General features: G+C 40.8%; 1 protein-coding gene across 3 annotated transcripts in view; it reads right to left on the minus strand.

The window, feature by feature from the left end:
• UBE2E2 (ubiquitin conjugating enzyme E2 E2) overlaps nucleotides 1–21989 on the minus strand; it is a 217412-nt gene extending 195423 nt beyond the window's left edge. The window contains exons 1-3 of one of the 3 annotated variants that reach the window (XM_080385085.1): nucleotides 21694–21989; nucleotides 17028–17216; nucleotides 8808–8858 (exon numbers count right to left, since the gene is read on the minus strand). In XM_080385085.1, the coding sequence (XP_080241211.1) occupies nucleotides 8808–8858; nucleotides 17028–17203 (227 nt within the window). In that variant the 5' untranslated portion in view covers nucleotides 17204–17216; nucleotides 21694–21989. Of the gene's footprint in view, nucleotides 1–8807; nucleotides 8859–17027; nucleotides 17217–21693 lie in introns of those variants that run through there. The other 2 variants (XM_080385084.1, XM_080385083.1) reach the window with 2 other exon arrangements.
• Nucleotides 21990–22286: the final 297 nt, after the last annotated feature.

The raw sequence follows: 22286 nt of genomic DNA on the forward strand, positions 1-22286 counted from the left end.
CGAGGCACTGCTAAGCATGGTTTCTATTAAGCTGATACACAGTAACTGGCTTCTTTCCAAGCAACATGGAAGTATTTAAAAAACCCTGTTTAATCCAATTCCACAGCTTTGAAACAAAAATAAATTAAAGTGATGCAAGAACTGTTAAAATGAAAAATTAAAGGCATGTAAATAAGTGAAAAAAATAAATTGTCAGAGAAAATGAAAACAAAGATTATTTCAAGTAGATATCTTAATTGTAATTATCAACATTTGGCATGTTTATGACATGATTCAAAGCTGCAGCCAATTAGATACCCCAAAAAGCTTGTAACAAAGCTGCAAATGTGTAACTACAGCATAAATAAGGTTTATTGTACACCAAGAAAACAGCACCCAGATCAATTTCATAGTTTGTTTCCGAAACACTGTAAAGCATGGTCTGTTACTGGTTCATTACTTTTTTGTCTTAAACTGCAGCTTTTCTGCCAGGAGATTTTGGAAAACAATTTCCTTAAATTCAGACTACTAATTGTAAATCCGTAAACATTCCGTGTATACCAAGAATAAAAGATGAATTACAGCATTGCCTTAGACTGTCGTGCCTATGTAAAAACAAAACAAAACCAGTAACAACAAAAGCCCGAAACAAAAAATAACAACTCAAAACCAAAATAATAAAGTGCATAAGTTAACAACTGTTAAAAAGCTGTAAATTGTGGTATTGGAACTGAGAAGGGCTGGTTTTTTTTAAAAAAATAAATTTAAGGAGAGGGGAAAACAGTATTAATAATAAGAGGTATACAATGGCATTCAGGAAATAACATGAATTTGTCAGATGCTTTTTAAAAAGTTTTCTTAAAAAGGAAATAATTGAAGTATTACATAGAAGATCAGAGTTCAAATTCTGATCAAATGTAGGTGTACTAAAGACAGCAGCATTAGGCACTTCTGAGATCGTGCCATTTATTTAGGGAAACAAATACTTCATTATCAGTAATGCTGTCAGTCCCAACCAACCAAGTACCTTCCATTTCCCCCATTCATTCAATAACGAGTAATTTACTAAAGGGTAATGAGTTGCTAATAACAGCATGTTTCTTACATGATTATCATGAAATGGCAGTGACTGCTAGTTCAGTGCAACAGTACCTTCTACAGTCACACTTTCAAACAACTCTGCTCAATTTCTGTAAAAAAATTGATCCTTACGTAGCTTTTATACAAGACTAAAGTCTACATTAAAAAAAAAAAAAAAAATCAACCAAAAACCACCCCAAACACAAAGCAGGACACACACACACACCCCCCCCAGAAATAGCTAACTAAATTTAAAAGCTACACATTTAGGGATTTCTTTGCAGTCTCCTAACGATGATACAAAGTCTCATCCAATGTGATTTTGTTTCCCCTTGATGTTTTATTTAACATACTTCAGGATTTGGTGAGGGGAGAAGGTGTTTTTTTGGTGTTTTATGAAGGCTGTATTAAGGAGATTACAAAAACATGCATATATAACATCAGTATACGTTATAAACCAAATTCAGGCTCACAGGGAAAAAATGCACCAACCAACCAACTTTGTTTAGCTATTAGGAGAGGGCAAAAGAAACCTCTATGGAGGGTAGTCTGAAGAATTCTGGAGCTGAAAGCGCTGGGGATTGCCCTTGTACTTCCTAGGAGACGGATTTACAAAGATCAGCTGCAACTCAATATGAAACCTCTGGAAGAAAACATCTCTGTTCAGAATTCCCCACACTAAAAGCATCAAAGTGTTTCTTTTTACCCTTGTTACAGCCCTCCACTCCACCTTCCCGACACCTGCATTTTAAAATAGAGCTTTACTAATCTTCTATACTAAGCACACTGCAAGTATCAAAGATCCTTTCCATGTCCTTCACAAGCTCCTTTTGAGGCACTTTCCTGCTTCATGGAATATGTGATCGTCACAACCCTTCCTTATGCACCTATCTCCACTCATTCCCCTGCTTCCACAGTCCCATGGGATGTACTCTGGCACTCCTCAGACCTTCCAAACCTGCACTCACACTCTGCTCGATAAACTACTCTCATTCTTCTCTAATGCTGTTTTTTCTTCTCCTGGGAGAGAAGTTGTCATCATTTGAAAACTGGGAGAACTGGCAGAAATCATGTGGAGGTATTGTTATGCTGGGAGGTATTAATGGGTGTTGTCAGCTAGTTCCTTACTTCATCATCAGTGAGTGAAGCTGCTAGTCCTGGCAAACAGCCAGCAGCAGGCTCCTTTTACTGCCTTTTCTCCACTCCCCCCACCCCCCGCCCCGCTCCCGTCTTCATCAAAGTTGCTACGGTTTCTAACCACCAATGCCTGCAATACATCCTTAAGTTTTTGAGTGCTGCATCTAATCAATCCTAAAATCACCCCACAACCGCAAACAGAAATGGAATCAAGTAGATATTCAGAATTCAGATGAATAAACTGGGAAAAAAAACCCCAAAACTCAGTGCTGTCTAATTTTTTTTTGTATCAAACATATATTTTTCAAAGATACCAGACCACTACAGAAACATCAGCTATATTTTACATGGCTTTCTAAGTACACTGCATCTTGACACGTGGAAGACCCATGAAAAGAAACATCTGTGCACTGTTTTTTAAAACCAGATGCTTTGAACAATATGACATTGAAAAGTCACTTTTACAGTGAAAATAAACAGATATTTTAAAAAAATGTATGTTTAAGTGCAAGTTACATGTTTCAGACCTTAAAGCACAAGTGACGCTGTCCTGCACCGTCTTAAAAGAAAATAGCTAAAAGAATGAAAAGATTACATTTTAAAAAGTAACTTGACACTTTTCATCCAAGGTACTTCAAGGTACCAAGGTCATAAATTTAAAAACCCCACCAGTTACAAAAAACAGGCAAGCTAACTCCAGTGATAAAATACAGTATCATTGCTATTATAAAATATAATCCCAGTGCAATCATTAACTTGCGTGGTTTTGGGACATGTTTCTTGCTGGTTTTGAAGCAGAAAGGGAATCAAAATTAAAAAATAAAGTGGTTGCAATGAGCACTCAGATACATTTTACATTCATTCTTATCCTCAGATGAATGTCAATACAGCACAGATTTTAAAAACAACAGGATTCTGCACATTAATATCAACTGCTGCTATGCATATCTTTGTGATTAAGTTTCCCTATTTGCTTTAAATTCTTAAGAGGCCTAGCCAGGCAAAGTTATGTACGATTTTCTGTGTCACATTTTCTCTTGAAGGTTATAGCTAACTAGCAGCAGATCAAAGTAAGTCTATACAGGCAGACGGTAAACTCCATGGGTAACAATGTAACGGGAAGAGAGCCCAGATTCATACCACGGAGGCTGGAAATGTTTGTGAAGAAAAATGTTCAAAGGAAGCATTCCTTATCCCGGTTTTCATCCCGCTCCCACATTAGCATCACAAGCATCACAGTCATGTGCCTATGGCAACAGACTGATGCATCCCTAACTCCAACAACCAAAATCACTGATTGCTGTTCCTTTAAAAATAAAAATATAAGATGCTAGCTCTTCAGGATTTTTTTCAACATGGCTTTTGTGCCTAGGTCCTCCTTCAGTGAAATCCTGATCAGAAGAAATAGGATTAAGCCTTTTTTTAGCCAGAGAGGCCACTACACTCCCATATTCCTTCTAAGTGATAAGACAACCATGAGTATAAGAACGATCACCCTTTGTGCTTCCAGAGTTTTATGAAGGAAGCAACAAATAAAGACAAGCTGTTCCGTGCCTATGCTGTCTTAAAGTTTATTCTTTGGTTCCAGAGCAAGGAAGCACCTCACTGAAGTAGCCTCTGCATTCTGCACAAGAGTAAAAAGAACTCAGCAGGTATCTAAAGGCAGCAAAATAGGTAGTGGACACTCCATAAGCATCACTGAGCAAGGCCTTGATGCTACCGAAATCATTACATAAACTCTCTGTGCAAGCTAAAAGAGGCTAACCAAAAGAGAAGCAAATTTAGGTTGAGAAAACTGCTTTAAAACCAGAATCCTCCCAGCCCTCAAGAGAAATTGGTTTTGGATTTGGAGAAGGCCTTGCTCTGCTTTCTCCAAATATTTTCACATTTTTTCAAATATTTTAAGGAAACATATATAGCCAAGATTATTCAGACCCCCCCCACCCCACGTCACACTAATGTTGTGAGCATATGATCTAAAAAATGGCAAGGCATCTCTTCGCTCGCATTGGAAAGCTACATGAGCATCGAGGTGCTGGTGTATGCGCACAGAGGGAAGAGGGGAAGACCCCAACATGTCCCTTGAGTGAGAAGGGGAAAAGGGAGGAGACTGTAGCAGGCCAGGGCAGCGCAATGGATACTGGCTGCAACTGCTGCTCTAGGCCCCTACACCTCCATCTCCGCATCGCAGAGCAAGGCCGACACTCTGCTCCCTCCTGGCCTTCCCACGACATTGTGCTAATGTTTGCTCTCTGCTCCTGATGCTTGTGACGTCTCCTTAGCTTTAAGGCAGCACCAGGCAAGAGTTTAAACAAGTGGCCTCAAGAACTGTAACTTTAAATTGTTGGCATTCGCATAATCCCTTAGAGCTGTGAAGAAACCAGCCTCACCAGTTCAGCAAAAACAGTCAGGGCAATATTGAACAGGAATGTCAGGCTCCACACAACCATTAATCGTGCAAGAGGGATGCATGAGGCACGCTAACCTCTCTCCCTAAGCCAAGCTGAATAACTTGCCATTCCACTTGGCTCTTCTCTACATCACCCCAAGAACTGTGTTTTGATTCTTTTCAGTGTGATTAGTTTTCACAAGCAAAATACTAGGATCAGATATGTTGATTGTTCATCAATTTTGCAGATAGTGTAAGAAGTAAGGAATTAATGTAATGATTTCAGACTAATGGAAGAGATCAGACTACGTGCAGGGTTTTAAATTGATTGTTTTGGAATGAGAGCCAGTCAATTTGCTGACTGAGCTGCACAGACCTTTAAAGTGTATTTCTGAGCCTCAAGCATCACCCACATTGCTACAGGGAAAAAGAAGTAAAACGTATAACGCATAAAAGAAATCGCAGTAAATACACAGAGAAGAGAAGAATAGTGACAAATATGCTAGAGAACATCAAAAGAAAACATGAAGAGGAAGATAGGTAACAACAGTGACTTAATAGGAAAATTTTGAGCAGTTGCTCCAAGTGGTGTCCACAGAGAGTTGCTATTCACTTTGTGCTGGCTCCCTTTGTTTCCAGCTGCTAAGTTCACATTGAAAGAAGCTAAAAATACATTAAATACTTTCCAAATATTATTCTCCCGTGTAAGCAATTGGTATAAGTTGCCACAGAGATGTTGTTCTCTTGCCAGTCAGAAGGGAAATAGTACACAACACTGACAATAGAAGTTTTATTCTATGAAATCTATTGTCTTAGACAAGATGCAGTCCAAAATCAGGGAAAGTTTGAAAAGACATTATTTCAGCAACAAGAATTCCCAACTATTCCCCTCTTCCAGCAAGACAATATATGAAAAATGACACTTAAAGATGAGGTTTCCACCACCTACGAGAAAAGGTATACTCTGCACTACTCAGAGGTACAATATGCAACATTTCCAGCAACCAAGCTTTGGTACTTCAATGAAGAAGAAAGAAAGAGTGGCAAACACCTACAATTTAGGAATACTGTCTCCTGACAAACTAAAATTTCACAATGCTGCTGATTTAAAATACAAATGTACCAAATACAGGGACTTCCCTGACAGTAAGTTCAGCTCTATGCAAAAATAAAAGGGGTGAGGTGGGGAGGTGGCGGCCGTGGGATGGGACACAGCACATATCAAAATCCAACCATTTCCATTTTTTTCTGTTAAACGTGAAGTATAACAGGCTTTCTTATGACATACCTTCCTCCACAAATAGCAACAATTACACTGCTCAACTCCCACACACACCCCAGCTTGACTTTTTGACACTTGAGAACATTACACACTCCCAGCCCTGAGGAATGATCCAAAGTTTGTGGTGTCAAGAGGGACTCTTTCCATCGCTCAGAACCCAAACTACAGAATATGAATACCTCAGGAAGCAGGCAACTCCCATTACTTATAACATTACATCTTCTTTTAAAGCCAAACGTGACAGACCTTTTAGGAACTCTGAAATCCACAGCTTTCCAGAGTTTTGGAAAGATGCTGCAAGTCGCAGCAGTGATAATCTGCCAATTACAAGGCCCATGTGTGAGCAAGAGTTGTCTTCCAGAAAAACAAGATTATACAGCCTGTGCTCTTCATGGGAATGAGGCAGGGGAAGCGTTAAGATTGCAGCTGCTGCAGAAGTAGAAGCTGCAACTCCCTGGGAGCTTGTACCGACTGCATAGCCTAGAATGCCATTAAGGGATGCTACTGTACTACAGATACTGTTCCATTTTGTTTATTTTTTCCCCTGGATGAGACAAACCTGAAGCTTTGGCCTGCTGTAGTTAATGGAAAGTCTTGCAACACATCTTGCAATATTCCACCCAAGTTCCAATTCAGCTCAATGTCCTGCCTATCAAGACTTCCTAAATAACTACTTAAGAGAGCATTCCTGAATAATACAGCTTTCCTTCATATCTTCTGTGACATATAGTTTTGAGATTTACCACATTCCTATTGCCCAGTCACGATTAATTTTATATATAAAAGGGGACACACAGTGAAGGCAAGCTGGAATCACAACCATTTCAAGTAGTCTACATCTGTAAGGAACTTATCTTTATGACATATTTTTTTTAATAGAAAATCTAACACCTCTTATAATAATATTCTAAATTTCACTAGACCCAAGAAAGGACATATCAATACTTTAGGGTAAGATATACTGTACTATGGCCTGGCTTTCTTCATTATGCTGAAGAATCATGTCTGGCTGATGTATTTATTTTGTAATGTTTAACTATAATAGAAAATAGATGAAGTTCAAATGAAAACACTGCTTAGACTATGTCAACAGAGCATAAAACTAAATGAAGTGATTCGTATTGACTATAAAAACATATTTGCTAATAGTAAAGTTACTAATGGTTATCTATCAAGATCACAACATGAAATAATTCTGCATCTTATGAAATGTGTTAAAGCAACAGACATCATGTAAGTTAGATGTAATTTTTTGATGTTACAAAACCGCACCATGCAGTGCACTTTATTGCTATTTTATCATTAGTGTAAATAATTCAAGAAAAACAGGAAATCTCCAGCTCACTTTTTTTTTTTTTAATTGCAAGTCACTGAAGGGCTTTCCACTAAGACAGCCAATGCTCACTTTACAGTTGCTAGCAAAAGAAAATCAAATTAACAGTATCTTGTATACCGAAACAACTGCTTTGTTATAAAGGGAAAGATTCAGAAAACTAGAACAAGTGACACTGCTATAAAAACTATAAGCCTTTTAGACTCAGTTCAAAGACTTATGCATTCTTCTACAACAGACTCAAGTTTCATATTCATCTCAGCAAATCAATCCACTAATAGGCATCAGTCATCAACACCGAAGTAAAAACTGCCATATAAAACAGCTTTGATGTGATTGAAGACTCGCATACAGTCGTAAGTATGACAGAACAGCTTAGCTATTAAAATGTTTTATCTAGTAAGGAACTGTTCATCCTAATTGACTGAAATACTCTTTGAACGCTATTATTGCAAGGCTACTTCACTACGCAGCACTTTAGTACACAACCACTTGACTTACATCTTGAGATCCAGCACAACCACATCAAATCTTGTTAGAATATTTTCTCACACATCCTTTTGTCAAGAGACCAAAACAATAAAGTTGACTGTCATTTTTACTACCAGTTGCTTAGTTAATTCGATACTGAAACATACTGGGATTCATTATAAATGCTGCATGCAATCAGACATTTCTATCAATCTTTCTTTTTACTGCACTAATAGAATGAATCCTACTAACCACATCAGCTGAAATGGGTCGGCAGGACTGGATGGAAGCTATTCTTCCGCACCGAGCTCGACCTCCCACCGCACCGCGAGAGGTACGGTGGCAGAGGCTCCTTTAAGCAGTGCTGTGCAGCCCTGGCCCAGCTCCAACACTGACCATATGTCAAGCTGACAGATAAGAAGCCCGAGACAGCCATCTGAAAACAACTGTATACCGCCTGGGCCACCAGGCAGCCAGGGTTTCTAGGCCTAGCTCATTACTCATTTCAAAGCCAGTTTTAAACACACTGAAAGTAAATGTACCAGACAAACGAACAAACCAAACCAAAACCAAACAAAACATAAGAAACCCAAAAAAAGAAACAAACACAAAAAAAATCCAAACAAACCCAAGCACAAAGTCATTATTAGAAAGCCTATGCAATGATATACTCTATTTCAGGAAGCTTCCACTGAATATCATAACTGATCACTAGAGACACAGTTGGAAGATTAATAATGGTTTGTGCCTATAACATTTCTCCTTCTCCATTATATTCACAGTGTGTTAACAACTTGCAAGAAAAAGGAATCAAACATACCAGCAACTGCCACCATGACTACATTTTACAGAATCGAACAAAAGGCCATTGATTTAATACTTCACATGAACAGTGATTTCATTTTTACCCTGTCTCTATTAACACATCATAGGGCTCATCCATTTTTACCATTACTCCTGTTACCAGGAAGTACGTCATATCTTTGCATGTAAGCAAACATGTTAATGATCAGCTTTTATTCCAAAATTATTAAGCAATCAGCACAAAGGAATAACCAAAATTTACTCCAGTCCCCTACGCAATTTCCATAATTCCATTTCTGTATGCCAAATTAATAAAATCCAGGTGAACTTACCTACAGTTTGGAGGAGGGTCTAATGTAATTTCTGCAAGTTCTTTCTGAATTCTTAAGAGAAAAAAAATAAAAACCATCAGGACTTTTTTGCAATATGTTTCTTTCAACTTTATGAACATTTCTACAGTAATCAATAATAATGAAACATAATTCTTATGATTTCTGATGGAGAGTTGATGCTTTAAGGTTTCATTAAATGCTCAAAAAAATGTGGAAGAAAAATTCAAATCTTTTCTGAAAAATAAACCTCCAATCTGGGACAAGTTACAGCATGGGCAACTACCTAGACAATCCCACTTCTTCTATAGGTCAGGGTTCTAGGCTCCTTTGCTCACTTACACAATAATTACATGCCTCGTATACCCTCCATTTCTAATTCCTCTGCTTATACGTCTCATAGTTCTTGCTCTCCAGAATATTTAGCTTCTTAATGTGTCTTGTACCAGCAGGGCAACATCCCCCCCCACCCCCGCCAACTTCATAGGATAGCTGTGTCTCACCCTCTGGGAAAGAGCCCATCCCAGTCTTCTCCACAACCTCCTCCTAGCTATTGGGGGCTGCTATCAGGTCCCCCCTAAAGCCTATCCTCAAAGGGAAGTGCTCCAGCTCCCTGGCCAGGCTGGAGACCTGCTGCTGGATTTGCTCCAGTGCATGCTGGATTTGTACTGGGGAGCCCAAAACTGTGTACATTATTCCAGAGGCAGTCCAATGAGAGCTGAGTAAAGGGATATAAATCACTTTCATCTACCTACAGACTATGCTCCTGTTAATACATCCCAGGAGGCACTTAGTTTTTGTTCCTGCCTCATGTTGAGCTTGCTGCCTGCCAGGGCACCCACATCCTTCACAGCGGAGCTGCTTCCCAGCCTGTATCATTAACAAGGGGTTAGCCCTTCTCACATCCATGATGCTACATTTATCCTTGCTGAATTTCACGAGTTCCCTGTCAAGCCTCGCTTGCGGCCTGCCGAGGTCTCCGTGAGCAGCAGCCCTGCCCCTGCCTGTACAAACCGCTGCCCCCCAACTTGTTATCTGCAGACTCGAGAGTTCACTCTGCCATATCCTCCAGGTCACTGATAAAGATGTGAAGCTGAGCTGGTCTAGTACAGATCCCGGTAATACTGCACTTGTCACAGGCAGCCTGCTGGAGTTCTTCCTCCAGGCAGAGCAACTTCATCGTTAAGGGTTTCTGGACATTCCCAGGCTGATGCTCCCATGCCAAGTCCTTGAATTCCCGATTTCTGCCACATCTGGCAACACAGGCTCTTTTCCCTTCTACCAGCATCTGCAGGAGAGCCACTAACTCACCCTCTGAACAAATTCAAACATGCAGAGTAGGCGTTTCCAGAGTTCCCAAAGGAACCTGTAGGAATTTACAGTTCCTAAAGACTTGCCAGAGTATGATGCCATAAGCAGGCCTGTGACAGCCACCTTCCCTACAAACTATGCCCCAGGCTTTTTTTATAGGCTATTTCAGTACAAAACCATGAATGTTTAGAAGGAGGCAGGGAAAGAAAAACAATTCATTGTACCCTCAGTATTTTCTTCTTGCCTTCTCCTTCACAGGTTTTCATGTACAGGAACAGATTGCTGTTCCTATTATTCCCTACACTAAAAGAAAACCTGCATGGATAATACCACTCAAATTCCTGAGATACACGCTCAAGCCACAACCCAAAAGTTCAGGCCTGATCTGAGAAGTACATGTTAAAAATGATTGCCACTCATTTTGCACATTATATATAGGCAAAGAAAATGTTTTAACAAAATTAAAATCCAGGTATATTGGTATATATAACAAAAATGAGCAGCTTAATGCTCTATAGAATGTTTAGATCCAAACACAATCTTACATGCTAAGGAGTCTCACAGCCACGATCAAAATTCCCCTTACACCACTACGAGTTGATTTTATGGCTATAATGAATAAATGAACCAAAGACAGTAAAGGAACTGGCCTAAACTAGAAACTCCAATCCTTTATCACTCATTCTGAAATAATTAGGACATACGTGGGCGAGATTTGTAGGTAGCTGTAATGATCGTTTATTAGACCAGCTGATACTATTGAAAAGATAACAACACTCTTCCAGATGCTTAGCTTCTCTTCTAACCTCTATGCACACCAACCCTACATACATACACACACTGAATCAGAATGTTAATGATACAGAAGTGGAGAAATTCAGTGTTTATTTGGTTTTTGTACTCCTTGAAATATTCACATCTCCAGTACACAGAATTTCCCCAGCATCATTCCTTTCCTGTAAAAGTACAGGCATGGGCTGCTTAATCAATATTTGCAGCAAGTCACTGTACTAACACTGAAAATCTACCATCTTTTAAAAAAGGGAAAATCTGATTAGTGAAGTCTTAGCATAACAAACATACCGCTTTCAAAAAGTTACTCCATTTAAACAATCCTGACAGTTCACACCTTTTAGAAGGGAGATCTTACAAGTGTGGGAGATACTTAAAATGTTTTTTCCATATATGACAAATTCCAACTGTGTTTTTGAAATTTACATGATCATAAATTCAAATCACAGGAAACCTAGGTAGCACAGAATATTCTGTTTCATGTTTTATGGGTTGTTTTGCTCTTTCTGCCTTTTGTGAAGTTACAGAATGATGGGATTGAACTTCCATAGAGTCAGGGATTATTCCTTTAGTTGCAAAACCAGTTATTATTTCACTGCATTACAGTGGGTCTGAGACACATCAAGAATGGACTGGCAAGTGCAACTTCAGTCCTAGATCAAAAACCTTATGTTCTTCCTCCTACATTCTAACTTATGCCACTTTCATTCTAAAAAACAAAAGGGTACAGAGCTCTCTCCTTTTCTCCCTCCGTTCTAGTTGAACCCAAAATTTCTGACTTCTAATGCCAAGAAACTGAAACGGTCCTTTACCAAGCTTTTCCTGTGATTGAGCAAACAAGAACAAAATACCTTTCTGCTTCAAGCCATAAAAATTGATCAAATGGTACTTTCTATTTATGTTCAAAAGTCCTAATTGCTTCTGCAAGCGTCTAAGATAAAGAGGTGTTTCATTCATTATTATGTTTATACAAGCAAGATACAACATACTAATACGACACTGTCCATCAATTGCTCCTCAGCAAGTTGTCTGTGTTTGTTCTCCTACTCTGTGGCATTCCAAACTAAAATTAATATATACACCTTTACACCTCCTTTTCTTGCAACCTTAATTTACCTTGCATTCATGCTGAGAGCACATTCATAAACAGTTTCTGCACAGCAGCTGACACGCAATAGCTTCTTCACATGTCACAGCATTCAAAGTTACAATTAAATCATCAGACAGCATCCCAGAGAGCCTTTCACTGATAGAGACCTCCAGTGTGTAAGCTGGCCTTTGTCTGCACGAGTTATTCCACTGCTCTGGCACTTGTTTCATATCTCCATTGAGTTGCCCTCAGAATCTGGCACAGGAGAGCGTGTGCCTCATTTCCTTCGCTGACCACAGAGGGTTCACCACGAGAATATGTGGCCTCTGGCAACAACACATTTTTTGCAGGGTACTTTCTGGCATCTTTTTCTTTGGATTTTCTGCCTCAGTACAGTTATGTTTAGCTATGTCAGAGAGGAAAAAGGACTCAATTAAAATCATTATATATATCCAGTTTATATGTAAACTAATGACGTACTGGTTTACTGTCTATTGGGGAGTGGAGTGACGGCAGACAGAGAAGCCTTTGCCAGTAATCAAAACCCTAGGCTGTACACATCAGACATTAAATTTGCAATGTCAGATCTGATACTCTTTATTTGGTCTTTAAGTAGTCATTTGCCCACCCCCCTCTCTTGTGTGTGTGTGTACATATATATATACACACACACACACACACACACACACACACAAATATTTTTTCCCCTCCATTTTACTAACCGAAAAGAACAAACATAAGCCTTTGAATAGTAGTGCAAAGGTTAACCTACCCCTAAATTCAGAAGCATGAAAGTACATTGCAGACTTCAAATACTGTTAATTCTCACAGACACAGATTTAGTACTGTTCTAAGCCTAAGGGGACTGCATGTTGTTTCCTTCATTAAACAGTTAAAGCTCTCTAAAGCTATAAGAGAACGGAACACGTCAGAGGATTTCCCAATATGATTAATAGGAAAAGAAGCAAAATAACAGACTATATGACAATAAGCTTTTTTTTTACCACATCTACTTTTTTAAACGACATGCCTTTTTACCCATAAAAGCCAGGTGAACTAATATTCCATACTGAAGAATATGCTACTTCAAAAATACTAAGAAATGCAATCACTGGTATGTATTTCAATATTACATAAACTGTGACTGAGCAGGAAATTAATCTAAAGATGGTTAGATTCATGCTTGAGAAAAAGAAATATTCTTGCCTCCATACTTGAGGCACAATAAATGGCAAAGATGTTTCTTATAAGAAAAAGCGCTCCATATTTTGCCATCATATTCAACATGCTAAATATCATACCCAGAGTCCTTGAAAATAATGCTGTGATAAAATTCTCTGAACAAAAAAAGAGGGGAAAAAAGCTCATTTTTATTTTGTTGAGTTCCAAACAAATTGAATCCATTCTCTATTTGCTACTCCTTAAGGTTGTAACTTCTTCCAATAAAGAAAAAAAAAATAGTTAAAAGTTTTTCAGAATTCATTGTAAGCACAGATACTTACAAAAAAAATTCCAGGACTGGACAAAAACGTTGACAGATTTTCAGCTATCAACTTCAAGAGCCAAGCAAAACAATACATTTATTTGTTGAGCTACTATGTCAGCCAAAAATGGTTACACTTCTCTCAATCCAAAGGTCATGCTAAGATTTGCTACTTAAGAGGTAACAAGATGCCTGCTGTTTTCAAGGACAGCAATTCAATTCCATGTCTGAACTGTAATTGTGATATGCAGCGAGTTTCTCAATCTTGACATGTTAGGTAAGAAAGGTTGCTATTTAAGGTGATGCCCTCCGGGTGAGGAAAATTGAAGGACCGGTACGTTGTATGACATATGCTGTAAGCTATTACACCTGTATAGCAGCTAGTCCTGAAAGTATTAACAGAGAAGGACAGCATGTGATGGCATTCTGCCTTCTTAATGCCATCTATAGCAATGCTAACAGAAGAAACTCCGTATCTTAAAACTAAAAATCTTACTCAAGTATGGATTCAAGTGGTTTCATACAGCCTCCATAATCAGATCATTTTGGAAAGCAGTAAGCTGCAGCAGTAGTATATTCATACGTAAAACACGGTAGCAGTTTACTTTTACACAAGCTAAAGTCAGCACACTGCTAAATCTTGATTTATATAAAATCTAACACTACTGAAAATTCTTTAAATCTGACTACATAAACACACAAATAAAAGCAGAACATAAGTATTCCAAATACAGATGCACAAATCTTCATTCTAATCCAAGATATACAGTAAGTATCATAATGTAATCGAAAAATACTGTGACTACTACTCCATATGCATGAAAAAGCTTTCCAAGTGAGAAAACGTGACTTTCAGACTCAGATTAGAATCAAGTCTGTGACTTTAGCTCCAGTGCTACGTTAACTTGCTGGTGTTCTCTGCTCTAAACAGGAATTAAGGAATATTGCAAGATTCCTTGGCCAAAGCTGCAACTGCAGTATGCTCTTGTTGTTTGGGGGTTTTATGCATTTTAGCAGAGCTGACTCCTTTAACTATAATGAAGTTATTAGAGAGAATTGTGTAGTGAAACAGTTAAGCAAAGATTATTGTGACTTTAATGCCATACAAACCCAGAGAATTCAAAAGCTAGAAAAAAAGTTGCTAAGCATACGTTCAGTACTTTATCATCAGGACAGCTGAATTACTTCAATTTATTTCAATATTTAAAAGATCACTTTTTTAACCTGGTCAGCAATAACACTCCCATTGAAGGAGTGTAGCCATATTCCTGTACTATTTTTCATTTCTAATGAACAAAAATAATAATCTTATTATGAAGATATTTTATATACACAGATTCTGTAATACTTATCACATATTGATGAGACTCTGCCATTTTTCCTTTCTTCATGTTACTCCTCTCCTTTTTAGGCTCTACTTTAATTTCTGATTTTCCTTTCTGAAGGCATTAGTGATTTTAATTAAGAAGCAAAGAAACAAGACCTCTAACAGGAAAACCTGGCCAGATTAAGGATGTTTATATAATTGTATTCCCAATTCTAACACAGTGACAAACTACTGAACATTAAAAAAAAAAAGGGGGGGGGGCAGGGGGAGAAAGAAATAAGAAAAGAATACTATGGTACTACTAAAAAACCCTGTTACTATAAAAATCATGTTGCTGTGATCATTCCACAAAGTGCTATGACAACTAGCACTCTTAAAACAGATTTTTTTCAAAAATGTTATTTATTGTGCACATATCTACAGAACTCTTATATATCATCCCAGCTTTTAAAATGCATAATCAAAGGCTTTCCTTCAATATTAGTACATATGTAAAACTAGTTTTAGAGTCTAACTGGCAAAGGTACTGATGTCAGCAACTGGCATAATTAGTTTCAACAGAACCATAAGCAGATATGATTAAACTTTAAAAGGTTTAAGTAATTTTATCACTGCAAAATGCATGTTGATAAAAGCTCTAAGCTTTGAAGATACAAAGCTAAGATTAATAGACCAATTTCTGACATATCATTATCAATTTTTTAATAGCATGGTGTCCACAGGCACTTGTCAGAACTGTGGCATCATTACATTAGGCATTGTACAAAAGTTCAGAATACACAGACTCTTTTCTAAAGATGTTCAAAACTTTTTCATGACCTTAAAAATCATGATTAGTCGAATACTCCTAATATTTAAAAAAATAACACTAGCAGGAAGCAGACAAGAAAAGCTGGCCAGAAACTATAATGGCTGTGAGGGTTAACTACATGAATAATATCATGGTTTGAAGTGAAACCTGGGTTTGGTTTTTTTTTCCTTTTTAGTCATAAAAGGAAATATGGGCAAGCTTTACTGGCCATCCTGTAAGTGATAGGAATGGAGAATCTAACAGCGTCATAGTAGGAATGGGTCTTTAGAAAGCATTTCACCAGGGAACAAAAAAAAGAAGAAAGGCTAGCTGTAAGGAAGGTGTCTATGGCAGAAGAAAAGCATGATAATACCTCACTGGAAAGACAGAAGAGACTTCAATATAGAGAAGTATGTAAAAGGTAAGGGACAGACTAAGCCAAGACAAAGGCTTGAATCTTGAAGAGATGTACACACACGTTTATATACTGCTATTTACAGACTCCTACTACACACGTATATCATAAATTATGGCAATAGGGCCTTGATACTTCTTTGCCACAGCACCATAGTGGCACAACTCCAATGTTTTTTCTTGTCATTTACACAGCCTTGAACTAGCAATGTAAGAGGATCTTGGAATTCTGCATCAGGAGAATCTGCAGAATTAGTCTCTTGTCAGATTGTTTTAAAAGTGTTTTTTAAGTTCAATCACTATAATCCCGTTTGAATTCTGTTGCCTAGACTAACACCCCTACGTGCACTAATGAAGTAACACTAAGCTGTAAATTCCTTCTGTCTGGCCCGAGCAAGACAATCATTATCTGGAGATGGACACGATAGCATAAATAATGTAAATAGTTACTCTACAAACCCACCCATCCTCTCAAGTAGAAAAGAGAAGGAAAAGAAATTGGTATTAAAACAGACCACAGTTTAAAGTAATGAAACCAACATGCATTTGTTGTTCACTCAAATATTTCTGACATGACCATCTGGGAAAAGGAAACACAGTACTTGACAGCAACAGGTATTACGGTAGCCCTAACATGCTGAGTTACTGAACTGTCTGAAATGTTTATGGTTAATTAACTGTAAGTTACACTGACAAGTTTCAACATCAGTCATACATACACATACAGAGATATATTTTTAAGGCTACAAAACCGTCCGAGTTTTACTAGCAATAAAAAAGTGTCAGCTTTTATCATGCAAACTACTATTAAAACCATGTGAAAGGGTCAATCTGTCAAAGAAAGGAAAAAAGTATACAGGTCTCATTACTGTGACCCATATCAAAAGGCTATTACACTGACATAGTAGTGTTATAATAAAACACTAAGAAAATTAATATACTGAGTCAATACATACATCTGATTGTCAGCTGAAAAAAAGAGAAAGGAAAATAAACAGCCATAAAGAACACTGTACCTTTTAGCACTAGTTGACAGTTTAGCAGCTGTTTTGCTTGATATTTTGCCCTCTTTTTTCTTGGGTTGAACTTGCTCCCTTTCTTGTTCCTGCTGAACACCTTCACGCTGATCTCCATCAGAGCTGCCTCCACTAGTGCTTGGACTATCATCAACTCTCTGCCCCTCTGTAGACATGGCAGATGCTGCACTGAACAGAAAACAAACAACAAAAGTTAGCTTTTTCAGAAGAAACCATCCAATAGTATTTCTCACATGCCTTAAGGAAGTAACAGATGAGATTCATGTGTCTTAATACATAACGCTTGTCTTCAGTGCTTCTTAGTACTTCAATAATCTTAGTACTGAAGAGTTTTGCCATAAGCATCTTAACAGTAATTCAGGAGGCGGTCATTTTAAACCCCATACCAAATAAATAATAAACACTCATATATATATATGGAAAACATAATTTATTGTAGTTCAGCAGGAAACAATTCTGTAAGTATAATAGCATTCACTGTCAATGATATTTTTCAACCGCTTGGCAATATCACGAGTTAGCTATCTCATCACTATGTCACCGGTTCAAATCTAGCACAGTTTGTTGAAAACTGAGAGCTATTACTATCTTATGACTCTCTGTTATCCCATATGAAATAAATCTGTGGGCTCAATCCAAGCCTATAATGTGGGTTTCCACATTACAAAATCCACATCTTGGCATGCTCGATGGAAACATTCACAGAACCAAAAGGCAGGACTGTTTGTATTTACTAAAACAGTACGCTTCTGGAGAGGCAAGCATGCTCGTAGAGGGTAAAAGGAAGTTTTCTCCTGACAAATTCTGTTCAGGCAATGCGAAGCAACAAAGCTGTCAGAGAGCACAAGTGCAAGAAAGCTCGGTGTATTTCAGAAGTCAAATCAGTGCTTTGTTTACACACTTCTGATACTAGTTAGCTATTTTCATTTCTTCCTTCCTTTTGAATAGTATAACAATACACCGACAGATGAGGAATTACAAGCCCACTGTTACAGCTGTCACGACTTCTCAAACTGTTCTAATGAAGGGCAGATGTCCATGAAAAACTCTTACTGAATTAGCATATATGGTGGCAATGACTGTTAGAAAATTTTACAAAAAAAACAAAGAACCCTCAAACCCAGACCCAGAGAGTCTTTCCTTTAACTCCAAACTTAGAGCTTATATATGTATTTTATATATCCTCCTCTAGAGATTTTAATAAAAGAACCACCTTCAAAGCCCACGGGCCTAAACATTACTTGCTTACACCCACGCAATCCCCATATATCCGGGTGGTTTTCTGATCAAATCTGTCTGAATCCAGAATTTGCTCTTTCATACACAAAGAGTTTTAAATTGCTGTGAACTTTGACTTGCCTTTCCTCTTACCTATGTACAGACACCATCACAATTAAGAACAAAACTATTCACCTTGACTATTATATGTTTTAATACTCTCTCAAGGGAGAATAATGAGATTGCAGGCTCAGATTCAACCATGCTCGTTCAGTGGATTAAACAAAGTTCATCTCCCTGCACATATTTATGGAAAGAGACAGCAAAGGAAAAGTAAAGTAACATCAATGCCAACAGGGTTATGTTGAAAAGGATGTTTTTTAAAAGGGCTATAAGTGTTCTAGTTATAGCTACATGTAAGAAAATAAATTCACTCCTGTTCTGCAAGAGCCTTACTAAGATCCAATTCTATCAAACCGTACACACAGTGGAGTTGAAGAACTAAACGTTTCAGGCATTATTGACACAATCCAACCAACTTCAGGAGGAATTAGGTTTTTTTAGTCCCATTTATAGCTATACTGAAAAGGAAATCTGGAAGTATGGAATCCCTTCAAAATGTTCAGATGCTAAAAGAAATAGCAAGTAGTAGCAAGTGATGGATATGGGGCCAGATTTCTCTTGATCAGCTTAAGCTGCATTTTGGATTTTATAATGGAAAATAATACTTTATAAATACGATTTCACATATAAATTTATATAAAAACACAACACCTAGTCTGCTCATTGAAGCAACTGAAATAATGCATAGCTTGCATCCCAAAATTAGAATACCAAAACTGTTCACTATTCAAGAACAATTTTTCATATGGTACAGCTACAACATTGTATTTAACATAATTCATATATTTGCACAGGTTAATGTTTAGATATTTACATCCAGGTTGTCAGATCTTAAGATTAAAGCAACAGAAGATTTAGAGGTGATAAAACACAAAAATACTGTATTCTGACAAGTCAAAATATGCCTTTAATAACTGTAATGCAGTTTTGATAGTAGGTACCCATTTTCTTTGATACAGCTAAAACACAATCTCTTTTTCAACATAACACTTTTGATGGCCTTTATTTACTCTAGATTTTAGTCCTGATCTTTGTTTAATACATCTAATTTTAAGGAGAAAAATTCCTCTCACAATGTACATAGGCTTTAACACTGCAGGCCAGAAAGTTAAAAGCATATTTAATAAAGCCTATATGCACAGGACATCTGCTGTGAATAATCTTGGCTATAAGCACTACTATTATCCAAAAACAACTGTATTCACTTCGTAAGTTCAGGTTACTATCCAGCAGACACTGTAACAGTAGCCCAGAGCATATAATTACTGTAACATGTAATGCCAGCATTTACAACAAGAAAATGCTTAAATCTGTCATTTGATGTCTGGCTAGATTCTTGGGGTTTTTTTCCTCTCTCCTCTCTCTCTCTCTGTTCCCCTTTCTGACATCCAGGCAGTTCTTTCCTAAAATTGTAGACACCATGAGGAGAGGGCATGGAATTTTGTATGGTTCAAGGGATGCTCAGTATCGTCATGTAAAGTGTGTTTTAAAGGCCCTGAAGTTGGACACTTCAAAACATGGTCAAACTTAAAAAGACAAACAAACACATGAACAAATAAAAGAAGGAGGGGGGGGGGGGAGGGAAATAATCAACAGAGAAGATGACACTGCAAGGAAAACATCTCACTGCCACAAACACAGACAGAGAAATGCAAGATTGGATGAATCTGGAGAGCCATGAGTGTGTTTGCAACTGTCACAAGGAGCAAGAGAAAAGACACACGATGTCCAGGTCCCCGCTGCCAGGCTATTCTACATTCAGATGAGGGTTGCTAACCTCCCTGCTGTTGTGCTGAGAAAAATGAGCAGAAGGGACAGGGGAAGGAGTGAAAGGGGACTTAAATCTCTCCCTTACCGGGAGATGATTCAGCAGAGACACACATTACAAGTGTAACTACAACTATCAATTCTAAGCGAAGAGTGTCCAAAAGATCCTGTTTCTGTCATACATATCCACTGGCACCTTCCCCTCCCTCCTCAAAAGGAAAAAACCCAAACCCAAACCACAACAAAGAAAACAAACCACCACCACTCCCCCACACCACAACACCACCACCCCAAAAAAAAAAAAAAATCAAATGCAGCAGTCAGGGACAGAGAGATCCTGGCAACGTGCAGATGGGTCCCAAGGGCAGCAGAGCTAGCAGTGATGTCTTTCTAAAGCGGTCTTTATTTCCTGTAAGCCAAGGTGAATTGAATATTTCTGCAGGGTCCACGAAGAGCAGCAGCAGCAGCAGCCGCCTTACTTCATCACCAGAAACCGTAAAGGGCAAAAGGACCGAAAACATCACAGCAGGGGATGCAGGAGCCCGGCTTGCGGCCAGGCAAGGTCTGCCTCCGAGAGGGGCACCCGGAGGGCCGGGACAGCTGCCCCGGGCTCCCACGGACCCGGGTGGGCATACACGCCACTCGCCCCTCTCCCCCCGCCCGCCGAGGAGACCCAGCACGCGCAGCGGGCCGTTGGGCCGGGGGGGGGTGTGTGCATGGGTACCCCCAAACGCCACACGCACCCCGCACCCCCCCGGCCGCGCAGGCGGCAGTCGGGCCGGGGTGAGAAGTAGAAGACAGCCGGGGAGAGGAGGAGGAGGAGGAGACTGCGAGAGGAAGACGTCGGGGGCACATGAGGGAAGGGAGGAGGTTGGGCTGCGGGGCACCTCCGGGCGCTCGGGGTGGGGGGGTGGGGGGGGGCTAGAGCCCCACCCGAGGGGCTCCAGCCCGGGGCGCCCACCGCTGCGGGGCCGGGGGGGATGTGGTACGCCGGAGGCTCGGTCATGGGGAGGGGGGGCACGGGGTCCCCCAGCGCCGAAGCGACCCAGGGGCGCAGCGAGTGCCGCGGGGACCACGCGATGGGCGCGGAGCTGGGGCGGGGGAAGGGGGGGGCGCCGCTGCTGCCCCCGCAGCGGGGCACGCAGGACAAATGGACACGGAAGAGTTGTTCGAGGGGTGTGGGGGTGCCGAGAAGACATGGAAGCTGGAGCGATGGCCGGAGGATGGATGGGGTCGGGGGCTGCGGGGAGCGCTGACAGAGATGCCGAGGTGGCGGGGGGCGGCGGGGGGCGGCCGGGACTGTTGCTAAGAAAGCGCAGGGACGGGGATCACGGGGGGGGGGAAGGGGGTACCAGGCAGCGCCGGGGGGATACGGGGGGGGAGGGGAGATGAAGGATAAAGGTAGAGACCGAGGGTCGCAGCTAAACGGGGGGGTGGGGTGGGGGGGGAGACGCCGTGAGGGAGGGATGACGGGGGGGTAGGAGCCCGGCGGGGGGAGGGGAGGCAGGCGGGGACCCAAGCCGGGGCAGAGGTGTACCTCGGGAGGAACGGGGCGGGCGGGGGGGACCGCTGCTACCTGCAGGCGAGCGCAGGTCTCTCTCGCTCCCTCCCTCGCTGGCGCCGGGCACAGGCTCACGGGCTGCGGGACAATCCGACGCGGTCGCCCCGACTCCGGCCGGGCGCGGGGCTGGGAAGGGGCTGCAGCCGCTCACTGAGTCATGAGCCCGCTCGCCCGCGCTCCTCGCCCTCGCCTTTCTCTCCGCTCTCTCCCGAGCAGCAGCGGCGGCCGCTGCTGCTGCTCCTCCCGCCGCCGCCGCTCCTGCCCCCGCTGCCCGACGAGAAGTGAAGCCGTTGCCGCGCGCGCGCGCCCCCGCCGCCGCCGCCTCCGCGCGCGCGCGCCCCCGCCCGGTTAGCGCCGCGCGCGTGCCCGCCAGCCAATTAGCCCGGGCGCTCGCGGTCCGCCGAGGGAGGGGCGGGGTGGGCGGGCGCGCGCGCGCGCTTTCGGCGAGGGGGCGAAGTGGGAGGGGGAAAGTGACAGGCGGGCGGGGAGGGGGGGTGGGGCGCGGGCGCGCGACCGCGGGGGCCCTTGGAGGCCGCGCGCCGCCGGGGCGGGGGGGGCGGGCGAAGAGC

Source organism: Falco punctatus (assembly GCF_963210335.1).
Source record: "Falco punctatus genome assembly, chromosome: 4".
Lineage (NCBI taxonomy): Eukaryota > Metazoa > Chordata > Aves > Falconiformes > Falconidae > Falco > Falco punctatus.